We start from the raw sequence: 16,569 nt of genomic DNA on the forward strand, positions 1-16,569 counted from the left end.
AATCAATTGAGGCCGATACCACTGATTGTTTCAGGCTGCAGTGCGGGGCGTATCGCGATGAGATCTACTCCTCGAACCGGAAGGCCTAGATAGAGCAGCCAGGAGCAGTTGGAACGTGAAACAGGCAGGGTGGAGGTCACGATATGAGAGAGCAAAACTATTGTTTCACGATTCTACGCCGCAGAATCACCGATGCCAAATGCAAAATAGGCCTGGCCCTGGACCAGGAAAAGAGAATATACGAATGTCACAAAAGCCGCCAACACCCAGCCATGAATCTGAAAAATCCGATTTGCAACCTTTTACTCGTCCCCCCTCGTCCGTCATACCCTATGCCCCACAGTCTTCTCATTCAAGGCCCCGAGAGGTCCCTCCCCGAGCCCGAACCCCTCTTTAACCAGCCCATCCCGCTGCGGCCCCGCTAAAACCCACGCTTCCCAAAGCCGAGCCTGCTCTCGCGCCACACAAACCCCATCATCCCCCAACTCCTCCACACCCAATCCGCGGACCTTCTCCATCTCCGCCCGCCGCCCCAGCCCCCCCACGCCCACTGCCCGCAACTGCCGTACTTGCTTGATCCATCGGCACCGCCGTCGTCCCCGCCGCAACAGACACCGCCGATGCAGGCATCGGGTCGAAAACCTCAACGCCAGCCTCGGCGTCAAAGTGCGCCGCGTAGCCAATGTCGCAGAGATGCAGCCGCTCCAGCCGGACCAGCTCGTCGCGCAGCACGGCCAGCACATCGCGCCAGCGACCGCGCGGGCGCAGGTACACAGCGACCAGGCGGAAGGTGCGCAGTCCCGGGTGGCGGCGGGCCAGGCTGATCAGCTCGTCGGCGCTGAGGCGCCAGCCTTGCAGGCTGAGGGTGCGGAGGGCCTTGCGCGGGGAGGAGGAGGGCGGCAGGAGGGCGTCGAGGGGGAGGTCGAGGGGGGCTTTAGGCGGGAAGCCTATGTGCAGGGCGGCCAGGTTGGCAGCTTCGGCGAAGAAGGCGTGGAAAACTGGGGAGAGGGTCGCCATTGTCGGGGTGATGTCGGAGTGCGAATAGAAATTGATGTCTAGGCTAGTGAGGCGAGTGCCCATGGCGGCGAGGGTAGTGGATGGGGCGCGGAGGAGTTGGAGAGTTGCTTCAGGGCTGATTTGCGGGCCGATAAAGCGGAGGGAGGAGCATTGTGAGTTGAGCAGTGCGATACCGAGGTTTGTGACGGCACGCGAGCAGGCGTATTCCCAGTCGAAATGAGGGGTGGAGCTGGTGGCCGTGATGACAGTTGTTGCGGCGTGGTCGTCCCGGATGAAATCGAGGAGCCGTTCGTCAGCTTCGTCTTGCAGGCGGAGAAGCTTGATCTCTTGGAGGGACGAGAAGGCCGTGATGGCGGATCGCAGCTGCGTCAGATCGTGGTTTGTATCAATAAGGGCATTCTGTTCACGTAGTCGGCGACTATGTAGTCGCGCGAGATTAGGATTCTGGGTGTCTAGGGCCCGGAGGATCGGGATCCAGCCTGTATAGAGATGCGAGTGTCAGCCACGCGGATTTCTGGGGCAAGAAGTGGAATGCATTTGCGAGGATGTTTGGGTACCGCTGCCATGATATAAGGGTCGCACGAGGTATGTCACCGTTTTAACGTAGTAGGCCAGCTGCATATTTAGCAAGTCGTCGAGACGACGGAAGCCATCTTCAGAGAATCGGAGGATGAAGCGTGAGAATTTTCGCGGCGTGCCAATTCGCATAAACCGTCGACAGACAAGGCGAAAACGATCGAGATCGCACGCCTCGCCGTACTTCACCGGGCGGTAGGATTGGTGATCTTCGTGGTGGTGGCCGTTTAGTCCATTTCCGAAGGAATTGCCATTTAGAGCTCGTGGTCTCGACTCGAGCAAAAACGATAGGATCTCACTCAATAGCTCGTCGGCCAGATCGTGAATGTGACGATGTTGGGCCATGATCGGCGCGCGTGGCAGCCGACAATTCGGCGACTTGGGAGAATAGTAGCAACATGGAAGTTCGAAGCGAATGCCGGGGAGCACAGGCGCTCGCCAAACCGGGTCTTGACAGACCGGTACGGAGGCGAAAGGAGGAGTGAGGGGAAGACGAGAAGAATGTTATTCCTACGATGTAGGAGAGATGACGCACGAACAGTGGGCATTGTGCTGGCTATAAATTGACAGAAAATATTCCGAAGGGGGGAAAAAAGAAAAGAAAAAATAAATAAATAAAAAAACACAAGCTGTCGAAGGTCGAGTCGACTCGTCACTCCAGACCTTGTCTCACCATGGCCGCATGGCGGAGGGTTCTCGCCCTAACAATGCGCGGTGGGCGACCAGGATGATCATCAGGACCCTGGTTTAGCGCGCATTGGGGCTGTTCCGGCGCGGGCTTTGGCATCACGATCTTGCCCGTTCCATTGGCGACGGAGTGACGGTGCAATCACATGATTGAAGGAGGCTGCGGCCAGCCAGCGCAACCAGCGCGAACCTGCAGGCGACGGGAGCCAGTGGAAGCCAGTGGAAGTTAGAAGGAGCGAGTCTGAGCGAGTCCGCGAAAGGTTCGCGGTGGAGAGGGTGGATGATGAGTGGTGGAGGGGGTTTGAGAGACGATGGAGGGGAGGGAGGGGACGACGGTGGTTGGTGACGAAGTCGGGCAGGGCCACTGCAGGCCCCGGTCTTTGTCACATCTGCAGAGTGACGGGAGTCGCGTTGTGGAGAAGTTGGTGCTTCAGCAGCCCCGGATTGGGGGGAAACTGGCCGAAATCGAAACCCAAAGGAGCCAATTGCTTGCGCTCCAGGCGCGTTGGAGCGTTGGAGTGTTGGAATGTTGGTGGGATCCTTGCTGTCTTGAGTCTGGTCTTGTTTTGGCTGCGCCAGTCTATGCGGGTTCTATGCGAGTCTATAGGTCTATAGGGAGAGGGGTGATAGAGGAGGGGGTATGGAGGCATGTCCCGAATGCCAGATCAGGGACCATGAATCACGGACCACGGATCATCATGGATCGCAGATTCCAGATCAAGGCTCGGCTGATCGACTACAGACTCTATGTACACGGTGCGCTGCGCTGTTCTCGCTCCCCGACATTCAAATCCGCTTGCCCCGGATGCCATTGGGCAGGATGCCGCTGATTTCCAATCATGCCTTATCACAATCCTTTCAGTCCCAAGCTTAGACCTTGGCTAGGTGCATACGCCGCCGCCGAATATCTGTACTGCTGATTTTCGATTCGAAATTATTGGCGGTGGCCTCGGTGACGTCCCCGGTTTGTAATACGTCCACCTCGAAGATCGCCAGGCCCTTCCATCCTTTCTTCGCTCGTTCCACGTTGACCGCAGCCCCGCCGGCGCTCGTTTCCTTCGAAACGACCAGTGCCGTCAGGCGTTCCTCCGTGATTGTTGGTCCATAGGGATCCCAAATTTCCACGAACTTGAACGCCAGACGGGGTTGAATCCGCATGACCACGAAGTTTCCGTTCGGGCCCGGGGCAGTGGTGCGTTCAAGCCTAGGGGGTTGATTCTGAGCCTCCGGCGGAGAGAAATCCATGATGGCAGTCAAGAAGGCCGCCGTGTTTTGGAAGCGTTCTTCCCAGCTCTCCAGAAACTCCGCATACTTCTTGTTCACCAGCAGTTGGTCGCCAGTCACCCCAACGCTGAGAAGCCTATTTTGATCCTCATTCGCCTCCGTGGGGGGCTCCAGGGTGAGGGCCAGTGCGGTAAGCAGCAATTTGTGGCCGAGATGAAGGTGGTCGAATGTCCCCCCGACGATCACAGAATAGTGGGGCTGGAAGGGGAGTGACGGTTGGTCTTCGGAGAATAACAGGTGCTGGGGCACTGTCCAGTTGGAGCTGGCTGTAATAGCTTGCACATTGAGAGTTGGATGTTGTGTCGGTGAGGAGGCATCGTTGAGCAACTGGAAAAAGGCCCGAGACAATGTTTGGCCAGAATGGTTCTCGAGATAGAACACATGGTCCCACCGTCGGCCCGAGGTCGCGAGTGACTGAAGGCTGAGGATAGGCCCAAATTCCCATTGGGGAAATTGGGGTGCAGGTAATGAACGATCGATGAAAAGCACGCGGGCATCGATACCCCCTGGCTCATCGAGCTCAATTTCATGGACAGCTGCAACGGCGCCGATCAACGTATAGATGCTGGTGAGATAATGCTGGAGTTGCGCAAAGATCTTGGCCCGCGGTCTGTTTGCTGGGTCCAGCAGACCGGGCAGCTCCAATGCAAGATCCAGAGTCGCGATGCCATCAGGTCCATTGACCGATCGAGCGAGCTTTTCTAAAGCTTCTGAGATTGGAGTTTCGAAGACCTTCTTGACCTGATCGAGTGAGACGGCCGGCGGTGGGGGAAGTAGCAGTAGGGCCGCCGGGGCGCTATGGCGACTGTCGGTAGATGCCATGATAGCGATTCCCGGTGAATGCAAATAAGAAGTGTGTCGGGAAGTGTGTCAGGATGAAGACAAAGATAATGAATTAATGAAAGAGGCAGCCACAAAATCTCAAAAAATTTAATAGACTTGGCCGAGATCCGTATCAAATAACCGAATCGACGAAGTAGTAACCAGTGAGATCGGGAGAATCGGCCTAGTATTTCCCAGTATACTTGCGACGCGGAGCCACTTCTTCGGCAGGGATGAAAAACAAAGGCTATATAGATCTAGCGTTCTTCGGGTTGACTTGTCACAGTGCTCTTTTTCATAGTTCACCAGGGCCAAAGGTTCCAGAGATCCAGGGAGCAGTAGAAGTGCTGGTCCTCGTCCCCAAAAAGCGTCCGACGTTGCGGGAAACCGGGGTTAGCTGACTCAGCGCGGGACTAGCTTGCCTCGACGCAGCTGCGCCTCGAAGAATGGCCCAGGTCCTCTGTTCTCCTCCTACTAAACTCGCTCGCAGCTCTGTCAATTCGGTGCCCTTCCTCTCCTCCATCCTCTCGTGTTCCCCAGGGGGGAAGCTCACGGCGTCTCCTCCCCTCGAAGGCAAGCGCCGTGGCCATCTGCTTGGCTCCTGGCTGCTGGGCACCCACCTCCGCACCATGTCGAATCCCGCGCAGACCTTCGACTCCCCTCGACGGTCGGCCGTATTTGGGCGGCAACCCGAGGAGCTACACATCCCTTCCACTGGCTTGATCAATCCGAATCTTGCATCTCGCCAGCCGCCTGCCCACGACTATCCCGCCACCCCAGACGCGGGGGGTGCCCAAGTCCCCTCGATTAACGTCCACTCCAGTTCCCAGCCGATGCAGTATGGGGCCAGCGGCAGTGGAAGCAGTAGCGCCGCCCTCCCAGGCGCGCTGACGCCGGGAAATCAAAATCGGCCCCCAGCTGTCTCTGTGAATACAGCTCCCTCAGTTATTCCTACCTTACCGCAGTCAGCGAACCAGCCCGCTAGCCATCGCTCGAGCATGATCAACTCACACGGCCACTCCCGATCCAGTCCTGCCGGCTTCGACCAGTCCATGTACAAACAGCACGGCGGACCGGATGGGTCCAAGTACCCTTCCTCACCTGGCGCCGGTTTTCTGCCGCAGACGCCGCAGGGCTCTAAATATTCTCCGTTAGGGCTGGCCGACATTCGACCCTCGGGCGACCATTTGCTGGGAGATGCCTTGATGAGCCCGGGGCTGCTACCATACAATGGAGACAATCAGGTGCCGACAAATAGCAACTACGTGGCACCGTGGCCTATATACGCAGTCGATTGGTGCAAATGGCCAATATCTGGGAGCTCAAGTTCGTTTGGAGGCAAATTGGCCTTGGGAAGCTATCTGGAGGATAACCACAACTATGTTCGAGCACCCTTACATCTGAGTTCTAGTAAACAACTGAAGATACTTTGGTTCACTAACCATGACTATTTAGATCCAAATCATTGATACCCACTGGACCCAACCGGACCCAGACACCCCGGACGCGGCTGCGGGAGAGATCAAGCTGGAGTATGTCAAGACCGCAGAAGCAACGCATTCGTATCCGGTGACTCGCATTCTTTGGGAGCCTCCGTCTTCTCAAAAACAGTCGACGGACCTTCTGGCCACATCGGGCGATCACTTGCGCTTGTGGTCACTTCCCAATTCTCAGCCATCGCACAGCTCCAACTCGATCACCCGCTCCGCCAACCAACGAGATGCTCCCCCTTCCAAGCTGTCCCCCTTGGCACTGTTGTCGAACTCCAAATCACCTGAGCATACAGCCCCTATCACTTCTCTCGACTGGAATACCATCTCACCAAGTCTGATAATCACCTCCAGCATCGATACAACCTGCACTATTTGGGATATCCCGACATTAACTGCGAAGACCCAGTTGATTGCCCACGATAAGGAAGTTTATGACGTTCGATTCTGCGCCAATAGTGTTGACGTCTTTGTCAGCTGTGGCGCTGATGGCAGTGTACGAATGTTTGACTTGCGTAGCCTCGAACACAGCACGATTATCTATGAACCTTCTGAAAAGACAGAAAAACGTGAGTCCAAGCCAACGTTTGTAGTAATATGGAATGCCAATGTACTCACTATCCTGCGGAAGTTATGAGCCCCGGTAACTCGAGTCCTTCGGGTCCGTCACAGTCTGGCATGTGGCCACCACCACTTTTACGAATTGCAGGTATGAAAAAATCCCCTCCCCTGGAGTTCTTTTTGTATTTTTAATGCAAAGTCTTCGAGTATATCTTCTCACACTCGCCCATATTAGCCTCTCCTCATGACGCACATCTCCTGGCCACATTCTCCCAGGACTCCAATATTGTTCGCGTTCTCGATGTGCGCCAACCCGGCCAGGCTCTTCTTGAGCTGAAAGGCCATTCTGCCCCTCTCAATTGCGTTGAGTGGTCACCAAACCGACGTGGTGTCCTGGCCTCCGGAGGCGACGATAGCCTTGTCCTGATCTGGGACTTGATCAATCAGCACAATGCAGCACCTATTGCGTCGCCTTCTCAGACTCCAGGCACACAGACACAGTCTACGACCTCCGAGCGAGGTCCCGCCGCCGCCTGGCAATGCGATTATGAGGTCTCGAATATCAGCTGGTCCCCACAAGGCGGACCCAGCGCCTCTGGTCAGCCACGGGAATGGCTCGGCGTCTGCGGCGGACGAGGAATATGGGGCGTTTCGTTATAGTCAGACAGAAAAGACGATTCAGAAAGGACTTCAACGCGGGATAGGCTTTTCACATCTTCCCACCCTCCCACTGCCGCGCTCCTGAGAGCCTGCTCCTCTTTATCATCCCAACTGCATTAGATGACTTAACAATTCTCCCTGCCCCCAACCTCTCAATCTCCCTATCGGACATTGCTTTGTCTCCTTCCCTTTCCCGCACTCTCCTTTCCTTGCGCGGGCTCCAAGTGCCCCCCATATTGTCCTCGTTAGATCGGCATGATTCCTCTCCTGCGCATCCCCTCCCCGCCCCCATCTATGCATTCTGCTGCACGCGAGTCTAGTCAAGTTACTAAAGCCATTTCATTTTTCCACGGGGTTGAAACTACCGCATGTGACGCCTAATTCCTGGCCGTTGGTGGAGAAAGTCTGAATTCCATCGCGATCCGTCTTTGATTATGTCTTTTTTTTTGGTACGAGTGAATGAATGAACGACACGATACATCGGAAAGATTGGTCGTCCAGCGCTGCGTTTCCTGTCCCCTTCTTCTTTTCTTCTTTGCCCCTGCGCTGCTTCACTATCGTCACTTTGTCCAATGTCTCTTGACGCTTTTTTTTCTCTCTAGACGAGCTGGTGTGCATTGCGGTATTGCGGTAGGCAAAAATCATCAATTCTATTTCATTCGAGGTTGTTTATTGCACTATGTATAGCTGCTTTTCTATATCTACAGGCCAGGCCGGGGTTGGAGGACAAAAAAAGGGACTCGGGAGGTAAGAGAGCATGCCCGTTACGGCCTCGAGGTGGAAGTCGCAAGGACTCGTCCGGCGAGTCGGAGACCAGGGCAGAAAGGGATATCATAAAGAGGGGAAGAAAACGAAGAGAAAATTTCTAGACCAATGAAACTTGAAACAATACCACACAACTCACTGCACTCGCGGGGTATGTGCCCTCGGGCTGGCCAGGCTGGGCGTGCCCGACGCGGGAGCGCCGCGCGCAACCACGCGCTGCTCGATCCAGCGCGCAAACTTGACGCTGGGGATGTCGACCGCGCGCCAGAAGACGTCGCCGGCCCAAATCGACATCGGCAGACATACCAGCCAGCCGAGCAGGAAGCCGAGGCAATACTGGAAATCCGTGGCCTTGCCGGTGACGGCCCAGATGCTGGGCATGATGGCGTAGCCCAGGCAGTGCAGGATGGGCCCGTGAACGATGTAGAAGGCGAAGGAGATCTTGCCTAGGTACTGGGACAGTGGGTTGACGAAGAGTGTCTGGATGTCGGGCGAGTGGTTGATACTGAAGACGATCAGGACTGCGCCGATAGTCTGTGCGAATCGGTGCGGCTCTGGGTATGTCCAGGGCGTTAGATGCCAAAGCCACATGAAGCCGGGAGTCCACTTGAAGCCCAGGTTCGGCGTGGACCCGATGTACAGGCCCACGACGAAGATGGCGATCCAGAGGCGGCGGTAGGAGATTTTGGCAAGGCTCTTGCCGCCCGGGGCGAGATGGAAGTGAGTTGTGTCGTCGAGAACGGTGCGGCTGCTGGCGGGCCGCTCCCAGGTGCCGTTGATGAGGTCGATCTCGGCCATCAGCATGCCGCATAGGAAGAGGACGACGTCCCAGCGGCCGTAGCGCATACAGAACCAGGTCAAGCTGGCGACGAGGGACATGCGAACAACAGAGACTAGGCGAGAGGTGGCGAGGATGGCAATGAAGAGGACGATAGAGCAGCGGAATTCGACTGGGATGGTCCATAGATGTGGGTTGTAGTTGTTGTAGTAGAGGGCCCAGTCGAATGGGTTCAGCAGATGTGCGGCTGTGTAGTACCAATCCCAGAACTGCTTATTAAAAGAGCGATAAATGGGTGGGTGCTGTTCATTCGTGCCAAGAATAGTGTGGCCTTCCTTGATGACGCTCCAGGAGTAGTTGTACAAGCCGAGCCGGACGGCCACGAAGACACATGCAAGGCCGATGAACGAGGGGATATATAGGCGGAGGGCGCGACGGAAGGTGGATGAGGCTAGGACCGTGAAGGTCTGGTCAAACGATTGGGATCGAATGGTCTTTAGTGGTTTATAGGAAAGGACGTAGCCGGAGATGACGAAGAAGATGGCCACCATGATATGCCCCGAGATCAACAGATGCACGAATGGCAGCTGATGGAGTCCGAAGTTTTCGCCTGCAAAGCCCCACCCAATCGCGACTTTCCAGGTATATGTGAAGAGGAAGTGGAAGTTGAAGACGAGCAAGCAGGCCCAGCCGCGCAATCCGTCCAGCGCAGCGATGGCGTGCAGCTTGGTAGGTTGGGGAGGTTCGCTGCCGACATAGCGTTGGAGAAAGCTTGGAGTAAGGGCCACGGTCAGTCTGTGTGCCGCATCTTCGGTATAGGCCAGCCAATCTGTTTGTGAGACCTTCTCGGTCAAATCATAGGGGTTGGCGAGGATATTGGAGGGGTGAAACTTGGAGAAGCCATTCCAACGAGCGGACTCGTGAGAGCTCAAACGAGGACCAGATTCAAGATCAGCGAGAGGAATGTCCACAGCCGATGTTGAGGCCTGCTCTTCAACGTGTGGTGCCATCATGAGGAGAACGGGCGAATCGTCCGTGGAGAGAAATTCGGAGGGTTCGAGGATTCGGCGGTTTGATTCCTCAGAGAAACATCTCTGAGGCGGGTAGAGGATTAGTCCGATTGGGGGTGAATCGCAGAGGAGAAAGACCGCAGGGTCTGAGAAGAGAGCGGGCACAGTAAGCAAGTCCGTTGTAAGCGCTCGTCCTGCGAGACGTCGATGGGGGCTGAACGGGCCAAATCGAAGATGTTGGGTGTTGTCTTCGATCGGCGATGGGAACGCGGCAAAGGAAGCGCGGGAAGTACGTCAGCGGGCGTTTTCTTATCCACTCGGTCCGGTTGCAGCTATCAAGTATTCTTCTTCGTGGCGGCTTTCGCAGTACCAAGTCGATTAGCTGGAGCACATCAGCAGGAGAGAGCAAATCCCGGTGGGAAATGGGAGGAATTGCAGAAAGAACACCAACCGACTTCGAAGATGCACTAGGCACTAGAAGCGTTGATCCCCTGCCATTTGCGGCCGGCCGGTTGGTTCCAGGGCGGAACAAGACATCGCGAGCGGCTAATTTGACGTCTAGTTTGCTGCGGCGGAAAGTGCCATTGGGCGATCCGAGAAAGGCTACTCTGTATGATCCGCTATTCCCTATTCCCTGAATCCTTTGGATCTCTTCCGGGTCTTTGAATCTATCGTTCTATCATGGGGGACACGAGCGTGCTCGGGGTACATCAAGGACGCGTAAGACAAGCGGGATGGTCCAATCTAATCCAATCTAGATGAGGGCAAGCGTGGCAATCCGTTCCTAGACACAGGAAGACTATGGACTGGCATTGTCGCGGGAACAGTACGATGGGAGGTTATTGACAGATGCTTCGACTGACTGGATGAACTCGTGCCAACTACTTCGTCTCGATGCCGTCGAGTTGCCAGTCGCTGGTTTCGATCCAACGAGTCTTGGCACTCAAGTCTTGGCATTGCGGCCTGTGATGTCAGGCAGCCATAGATCTCATTCAGGCACCAAGGCTGAGATGAGTCAGCGGTATCACGTGTCCGTCTCGAGATTCCACTGTGGCCTCTTCGATGACGGTCAGGCACCACGTCGCAAGGGAAACTAGCACCGGGCGCAGAAGGAACGCTCAGAGAGAGAAGGAGAGAGAAGGGGGCGTCTCATTCATGCTATCCATCATGATTCAGAGACCATCCTGGCTTGTCCCGACCCAACCAGGTGCCAAGAGCAATGCGAGTCGCGTGTAGTGTAGAAGGAAGCTCGACAAGCTTGATACGCTAGCTTCCGCGTGATCGCGGCCGGAAGCACCGTCCACGCCGAGTGCACGGGAGGAGAAATACCGATTAGATGAGATATCCGACTCGTAGTCGTTCTATCAAAGCCGAAGAAGATCCCCGAAGGGCCCTTGGAACGGCTTAAATAGCACTTCCCCAGGACAGCCGGGGATTTGTGCTGCCCGAAGCGGCGATGATCCTCCTCAGCTCCCCGATTCGCGCAATCTGAAGTTCTCCCTTCTTTGTTCTCCGCCCATTGACCCTCTCAACCTCTCAGCATCGCGGCCCCTTCCACGGTCTGGATGTCGCGATCGCTAGTCGCGTGTCTTTCTCGATAAAGCCCTGCTCGCGCCGGTGGTTGCGGTGGTCCGCTGCCTCCTGTGAACGTCGCGATGGATTTGCGCACCATCATGAACACCGACGCCGGCGGTGCCTCCAATCGTCCGCCGGCCACGCCATCCTCGAGCTCGCCCACCGATGCTTCCCATCAACAGCGCGCACAACAGCCTTTCCCGGACTATACCGGACGCCCCTCGCAGCCTCCATTGCAGCGGCCGCACGCTTCCCCAGACCGATCCTCGTCCTTCGGCCCCGTGGGATCACCCTACCAGCAGTTTAACGCGCCGCCACCCATCAACACAGCAGTACAGTCTCAGCGAAGCCAGAGTCCTTCACATGTCTCGACTCCATACCCCGGGGCGCGCGATACATACGGTGGATCGGGATACAACGCGCACCAACAATCCTCGGCTGGCCCCTTGACCTCGCCGTATACACCACAGCAATCTCTGAGTGCGGGCTCGCAGCAATCCGAGCATCAGTCATACTTCGCGCAGCAGCGCTCTCACTCGCTCCATTCCGTCGTGACAAACCCGCGCGCCGCGGGTGATGCATTTCATACGCAGGATAGCCCTCCCTCCACCTCACAACCTCTGCCGCCCCATCAGTTTTCCCCCTCCGCGCATCGCTCCGTTCCTGGGACCCCACTGGGGCCTCCACCGACCTTCTCGTCGCGCCAGTCGCCCTCGTCGGGACGTCCTCGGTCCTCCGGTCACGATTCCGTCCACAACCCTCTATCGAGCCCGCAGGCCGCACTGGAAGCGCAAGGACGAGAGCCAACAAAGACTCAATCCCCCTCAGCTTCTCGGCAGTTCGCCACTGCATCGCGTCCATCCGAACCAACCTCCCAGTTCCACTCCAGTAGCGTGCAACAAGAGCAGCCTGACATCACCAGCCCCAAGGTGTTCTCCCGCCAGAATAGTACTGCAGCAACCTCGGATTCCCGAGGGTCCCCAGTTGCGACGGGAAATCCACACATCAACAGCTCCCCATCGGCTCAGCGAAGTAGCTCGCACCCTCTCAAAATGGAAGTCGACCATGAGTTGACTGGCCATTCCGAAAATCAACCGCCCAAACCAAAGAGGATGCGATACAATGAGCCTCCGATCTACGCTCAACGATCCACCCGTACAAAGGGGGTGTGTCCACCAATTCAAAATCCTCAACCTCTGGTGTCGAAACAGGAAAGGCGGCTAAACCAAGATGCCTGGGCCTCGCGCAGGCAGTCTCTAACCTCGGCTCCGAGATCCGCTACTACTCCCCGTACTGCTCGCACGCCTGGCCCGCCTGGTCCGCCTCCTGGCCCGCCTCCTGTTAGCAAGAACGGGCCTCCCTCGCAGCCTCCGGCTCCAAGCGCCGAGCCAGTGGGCGGCCTTGGACCGTGGGAGCCCTCAATCAGTGGCTTCATTCCCCACGAGGAAATCACCAAGATGCTCTGTGATTTCCTGTTCAAACATGTGGTCTTGAGTAAGGATGTGGCAGTTGGGCCGGCAGGTTCAGCCGCTGTAGGCCAAGGCGCGATTATCGAGATTGAGGCTAAGTTAGGTCATGTTATCGACATGGATCGTCGAGAAAGACTAAGATTGCCCATCCTTACGGAGAGCGTCATCGACCGAGACAACTCCGGGTTTCGAACATCTTTCGAGAGCAGGATGACTATCGTAAGTCACTGTGTCCCCATCATGCCATCTACTAGCAACACCGCAATCAGAACTAATTGTCCATTTACCCAGGAACAACATCGCGCTATGAACAACTTTTTGAACGAAGCCGTGAAGGGGTCCATTTCAGTTACAGACCCGAATCGCATCCCCATCTCCTACGCACACAAAAAAGAACGCGATACATTCTATGAGGTCTCCTCCGATGACCTGCCTCCAATCATTCGACAGAATCTGAATCGTCGACACACACCCAAAGTCCGTGTGACCACCGACCAACAAACTGGTGAAGTGATCGCCAAGATCGTCAAGTGTCGTGTCGCAGACATGGACGTATGTAGTCCACGTACCGTCGTCGACTGGCGGGTAAGCGTAAACCTGGAAATGGAATACGACGGCGACATCAGCCATTTATCACCAGTCGACACCAGCAAGGGCGGCCGAGGCGAACGCAATAAAGATCGCATGAGCTACCGACACTTAGCTTACCAGATCGATCTCACGCAGGTAGCTAGCGCCGATGTGAGTTTTCTTTTGCTATTTACCCTGCCCCGAGAATTTGTGTCGCGGTGGACTTCTCTTCTAACTTTTGAAAATAGCATCCGACGAAAAATGATTTCGAGCACGAGCTTGAGATCGAAGTATCTGCAGCCGAAGTTAAGCGCCAGGGACAGCTTGCCATGACTGGCAATCCGAAGAATCAGTATGAGGAGCTGGTCAAGGGGTTTGTGGATAATATTCGTTTACTGGCACGGGCTGTGCCAGGATGAAAAGTCCTCTCTGGCCGTCTTTTGTCATTTTTCACTTCTGTACCATGTATTCTCAGTAGGAATTTTATGCCGACCCTTGCGAGGGGGGAAGGGGGTTCTTTCCCTTTTTTTTTTTCTCCTTTCGATTCTTGTCTTGCAGATATGACTTATTCGCATTGGCTTCCCGGGCATAATAAGACGCCCCACCAACAATAGACAGGACATGACAGGAAGAGAGCTTCTTTAGATCTCTTAAACATCCATCTCCGATCTTGTAAAGAATCTATACGTTTCTTCATTTTTTATGGTCTGGTCGTTGACTGAGGTTCCGACCTTCTTAGACACGTTCATTCTCGAGGCCTATGTTGATGATCCGGATGTAAAATTTACACATACAAGACACGATCCATAGAAGTGAGCTATCTCAATGAACAAGATCGCAGATCCAATCATCAAGAAACCCAAGGGATTCCTATTTGCCGTTTTGAAGTATTTCGCCACTTGGTGGTTTTTTGAGTATGTAGGCGCGCTTGGAGGATCTGCTTTCATTTTATATTCTAAGTCCGAAACGCGTAACAATAAATCCATCTAGATGTGAAGGGGAAAAAAGAAGACTGACCGACTCTCAAGGCTCATTGATCACCAGACCACCAGGCGAGAACATACGTCTACGCAACTGGAAATTGTCATCAGGCATGCGTCTCCAATCCCACGCGCCATTTGCAACTCAACTTCCGCCAAGCCTAGCATCCATTATTTTTTCGCGGGTCTGGGCAGAGTAAACGGCATAAGCAGGACACCTCGTTTGCATTCAATTACATTCTAAATATATACGGACGCTCAAAAGTCCCCTTCATCATTTTCCTCGGCTGATCCAATGAAATTTACAAGTACTATGAACATATCTAGCAGATTTCAGTAATGATATTACATCACCGGCTAAATTTAACTATCAGTGACCTTCCGACCATAGTTTCCACCGCCGATTCACGAGCGAGTCAACCCCAGTTAGCCATCTTTTCCACGTACTGCCTCCTCCCAACTGCAGTACCATTTTCATTCGAACATAGTCCCTAGTTAATTGGTCCTCCTCCTCGGTTTTCACCTTTATGCAGCTATCGGGCCCCCAGACCATCCACTGACACTGGTGGTGTTGATAGTCCGCCTGCCAGGGTGGTAATCCATACGTAAATTTGATCCAGGCTGACTTAAATTCACGTGCCATATGCTGCTCGTTTTCATTCAATTCATGATCCAAGTTTCCAAAGAGATACAGCAGCTCATGGGCATGGTATGCAGTCCCTTCCAATGCATTCGGTAAGCGGGAACGTTGATCGAAATGGTAGAAGAATAATCCCCCCTCTTGAGATCTCCTGTGGTCTAGAGATTTGTGGGCGAGGACATAATTTGGTATTTTGAAGATTGCATCTCCACACATATGCTCCACACGTCTGAATAGCTCGACGGAGGAGAGATCTTGAGTGATTTCGTAAGCGCTCAAAATCTTGTCAGTGGATGCTTCATCTAAAATATGACTCTGTAGCACGTCACGGATAGCTTCGTAATCATAGTCAAGTAAGTTGAGGTGGAAAATAATGCCCTCGTGATAGGTGTCGCCAAACATGTAGTCTTTCAACCAAGGTGGAGGAATATTGACATCGCGTGGGTCGAGATCTGGATGATAAAACCACCCATCAAGACACGGATTTCCAGTGCCGGATGGAACGCCCTGGATTGCAGGGGTTGCATTTGCGAGATCCTGCTGCGGAATTGCTCGCAACTGCTCTAAAGCACTTTCAGCACATGGGTCGATTTTGAAATGAGAGCAGACAGCCTCAAAAAGTATTTGATGTTGTTTCTGAGTCCATGGTGGGATTGCAGCAGAGAGGCCAGACATGCAGATTGCGCGATGAAAGACTGGAGGGTTCATGGCATGCAGCTGGTTACTGATTGAGATGCCTCCCGCCGATTCACCAACAGCAGTAACATTGTTAGGATCTCCTCCTAGATGTGCAATATATTTTTGGACCCAGTCAAAGCCAACCTGCTGATCTGTGAAGCCGAAGTTGCCGTTACCAGCATGTCCATCTTTCTGTAGCTCTAGCTTGATAGAGTTGCTCGCGAGAAATCCGCCGATTCCGACTCGGTAATTGAAGTTCACGCATATGATAGGAAGCCCGATGGAGATACTATGAGAGACAAAGTTGACTGCATCAAAAATTGGCAAATTTGCGCCACCGTATAGCAGCGAACCCCCGTGAACATAGACGAAAACAGGCAGCTGGTTGCTGCTCACTTCGCACGCATGCGGGATCACAATATTCATAACTAAACCTGACAGTTCGTCTACAGCCATGGGCCAAGGTAAATGTTTTGAAGGAGGAACTGGGACAAGGTCATTCGAATTATCGCCCTCAACTATTGGCATGGGACAGTCGTGCCTGTGAGAAGTGTGAGGTTGAGTTTCAAGCATTATTTATTGAAATTCCAAAAAGAACCTACCCCAAATGGGCTCCGTCATGATATCCTCCATTCCATGAGGTCTTGAGTATAGAACGAGTCCAGCGCTTGGGCAAATCAGCGTAGGGAATCCCGCAAAACTGTTGAACACCATTGGCATATTGGAGGCCCTCCAGCGTACCAAGGCCAGGAATGCTGGTGGTGCACTTGGAGACAGGGTCTTGAAAGGACATCTGAAGAGGGAGAAATAAGAAAAAAATGAAGTATCAATCTGTTAATCAAAGTGCCTACTCTACCATGTCCGTCATTATATGGGCATGTCCATCCGAATTATACTTCCAAGCCGATTGTTATCAGCCGGAACGGGCAGTCCGACCCGTTATCAGCGCCGCACTCCACGCGCTCCACATCCCCGCATTCCTTATAATGCACGACGCAAATCGCCCT

The 16,569-nt window shown here is 54.3% G+C and overlaps 6 protein-coding genes across 6 annotated transcripts; 2 read left to right on the forward strand and 4 right to left on the reverse strand.

Annotated features, from left to right (window-relative positions):
• Positions 1 to 474: 474 nt before the first annotated feature.
• Positions 475 to 1,971, reverse strand: N7462_008430 (F-box domain protein; the record flags this gene model as incomplete). The annotated part of the gene is made up of 2 exons (XM_057080145.1): positions 475 to 1,496; positions 1,575 to 1,971. Coding segments are annotated over 2 exons (1,419 nt in total), but the record flags the coding sequence as incomplete, so codon positions are not given.
• Positions 1,972 to 3,150: 1,179 nt separating this feature from the next.
• Positions 3,151 to 4,386, reverse strand: N7462_008431 (putative pantetheine-phosphate adenylyltransferase; the record flags this gene model as incomplete). Its single annotated transcript, XM_057080146.1, has 1 exon — positions 3,151 to 4,386. The coding sequence occupies one exon, from the start codon at positions 4,384 to 4,386 to the stop codon at positions 3,151 to 3,153; it is 1,236 nt and encodes a 411-aa protein (XP_056930474.1).
• A 629-nt stretch (positions 4,387 to 5,015) lies between these two features.
• Positions 5,016 to 7,097, forward strand: N7462_008432 (uncharacterized protein; the record flags this gene model as incomplete). Its single annotated transcript, XM_057080147.1, has 4 exons — positions 5,016 to 5,768; positions 5,842 to 6,445; positions 6,508 to 6,585; positions 6,673 to 7,097. The coding sequence occupies 4 exons, from the start codon at positions 5,016 to 5,018 to the stop codon at positions 7,095 to 7,097; spliced, it is 1,860 nt and encodes a 619-aa protein (XP_056930475.1).
• Positions 7,098 to 7,997: 900 nt separating this feature from the next.
• N7462_008433 (acyltransferase family protein) lies at positions 7,998 to 9,650 on the reverse strand (the record flags this gene model as incomplete). Its single annotated transcript, XM_057080148.1, has 1 exon — positions 7,998 to 9,650. One exon carries the CDS (start codon positions 9,648 to 9,650, stop codon positions 7,998 to 8,000), a length of 1,653 nt encoding a protein of 550 aa, XP_056930476.1.
• Positions 9,651 to 11,305: 1,655 nt separating this feature from the next.
• triA (uncharacterized protein) lies at positions 11,306 to 13,683 on the forward strand (the record flags this gene model as incomplete). Its single annotated transcript, XM_057080149.1, has 3 exons — positions 11,306 to 12,913; positions 12,986 to 13,435; positions 13,513 to 13,683. 3 exons carry the CDS (start codon positions 11,306 to 11,308, stop codon positions 13,681 to 13,683), a joined length of 2,229 nt encoding a protein of 742 aa, XP_056930477.1.
• Positions 13,684 to 14,614: 931 nt separating this feature from the next.
• N7462_008435 (uncharacterized protein) lies at positions 14,615 to 16,355 on the reverse strand (the record flags this gene model as incomplete). Its single annotated transcript, XM_057080150.1, has 2 exons — positions 14,615 to 16,103; positions 16,165 to 16,355. The coding sequence occupies 2 exons, from the start codon at positions 16,353 to 16,355 to the stop codon at positions 14,615 to 14,617; spliced, it is 1,680 nt and encodes a 559-aa protein (XP_056930478.1).
• Positions 16,356 to 16,569: the final 214 nt, after the last annotated feature.

Source organism: Penicillium macrosclerotiorum, assembly GCF_028827735.1.
Source record: "Penicillium macrosclerotiorum strain IBT 26536 chromosome Unknown utg000008l_segment0_segment0, whole genome shotgun sequence".
Classification (NCBI taxonomy): domain Eukaryota; kingdom Fungi; phylum Ascomycota; class Eurotiomycetes; order Eurotiales; family Aspergillaceae; genus Penicillium; species Penicillium macrosclerotiorum.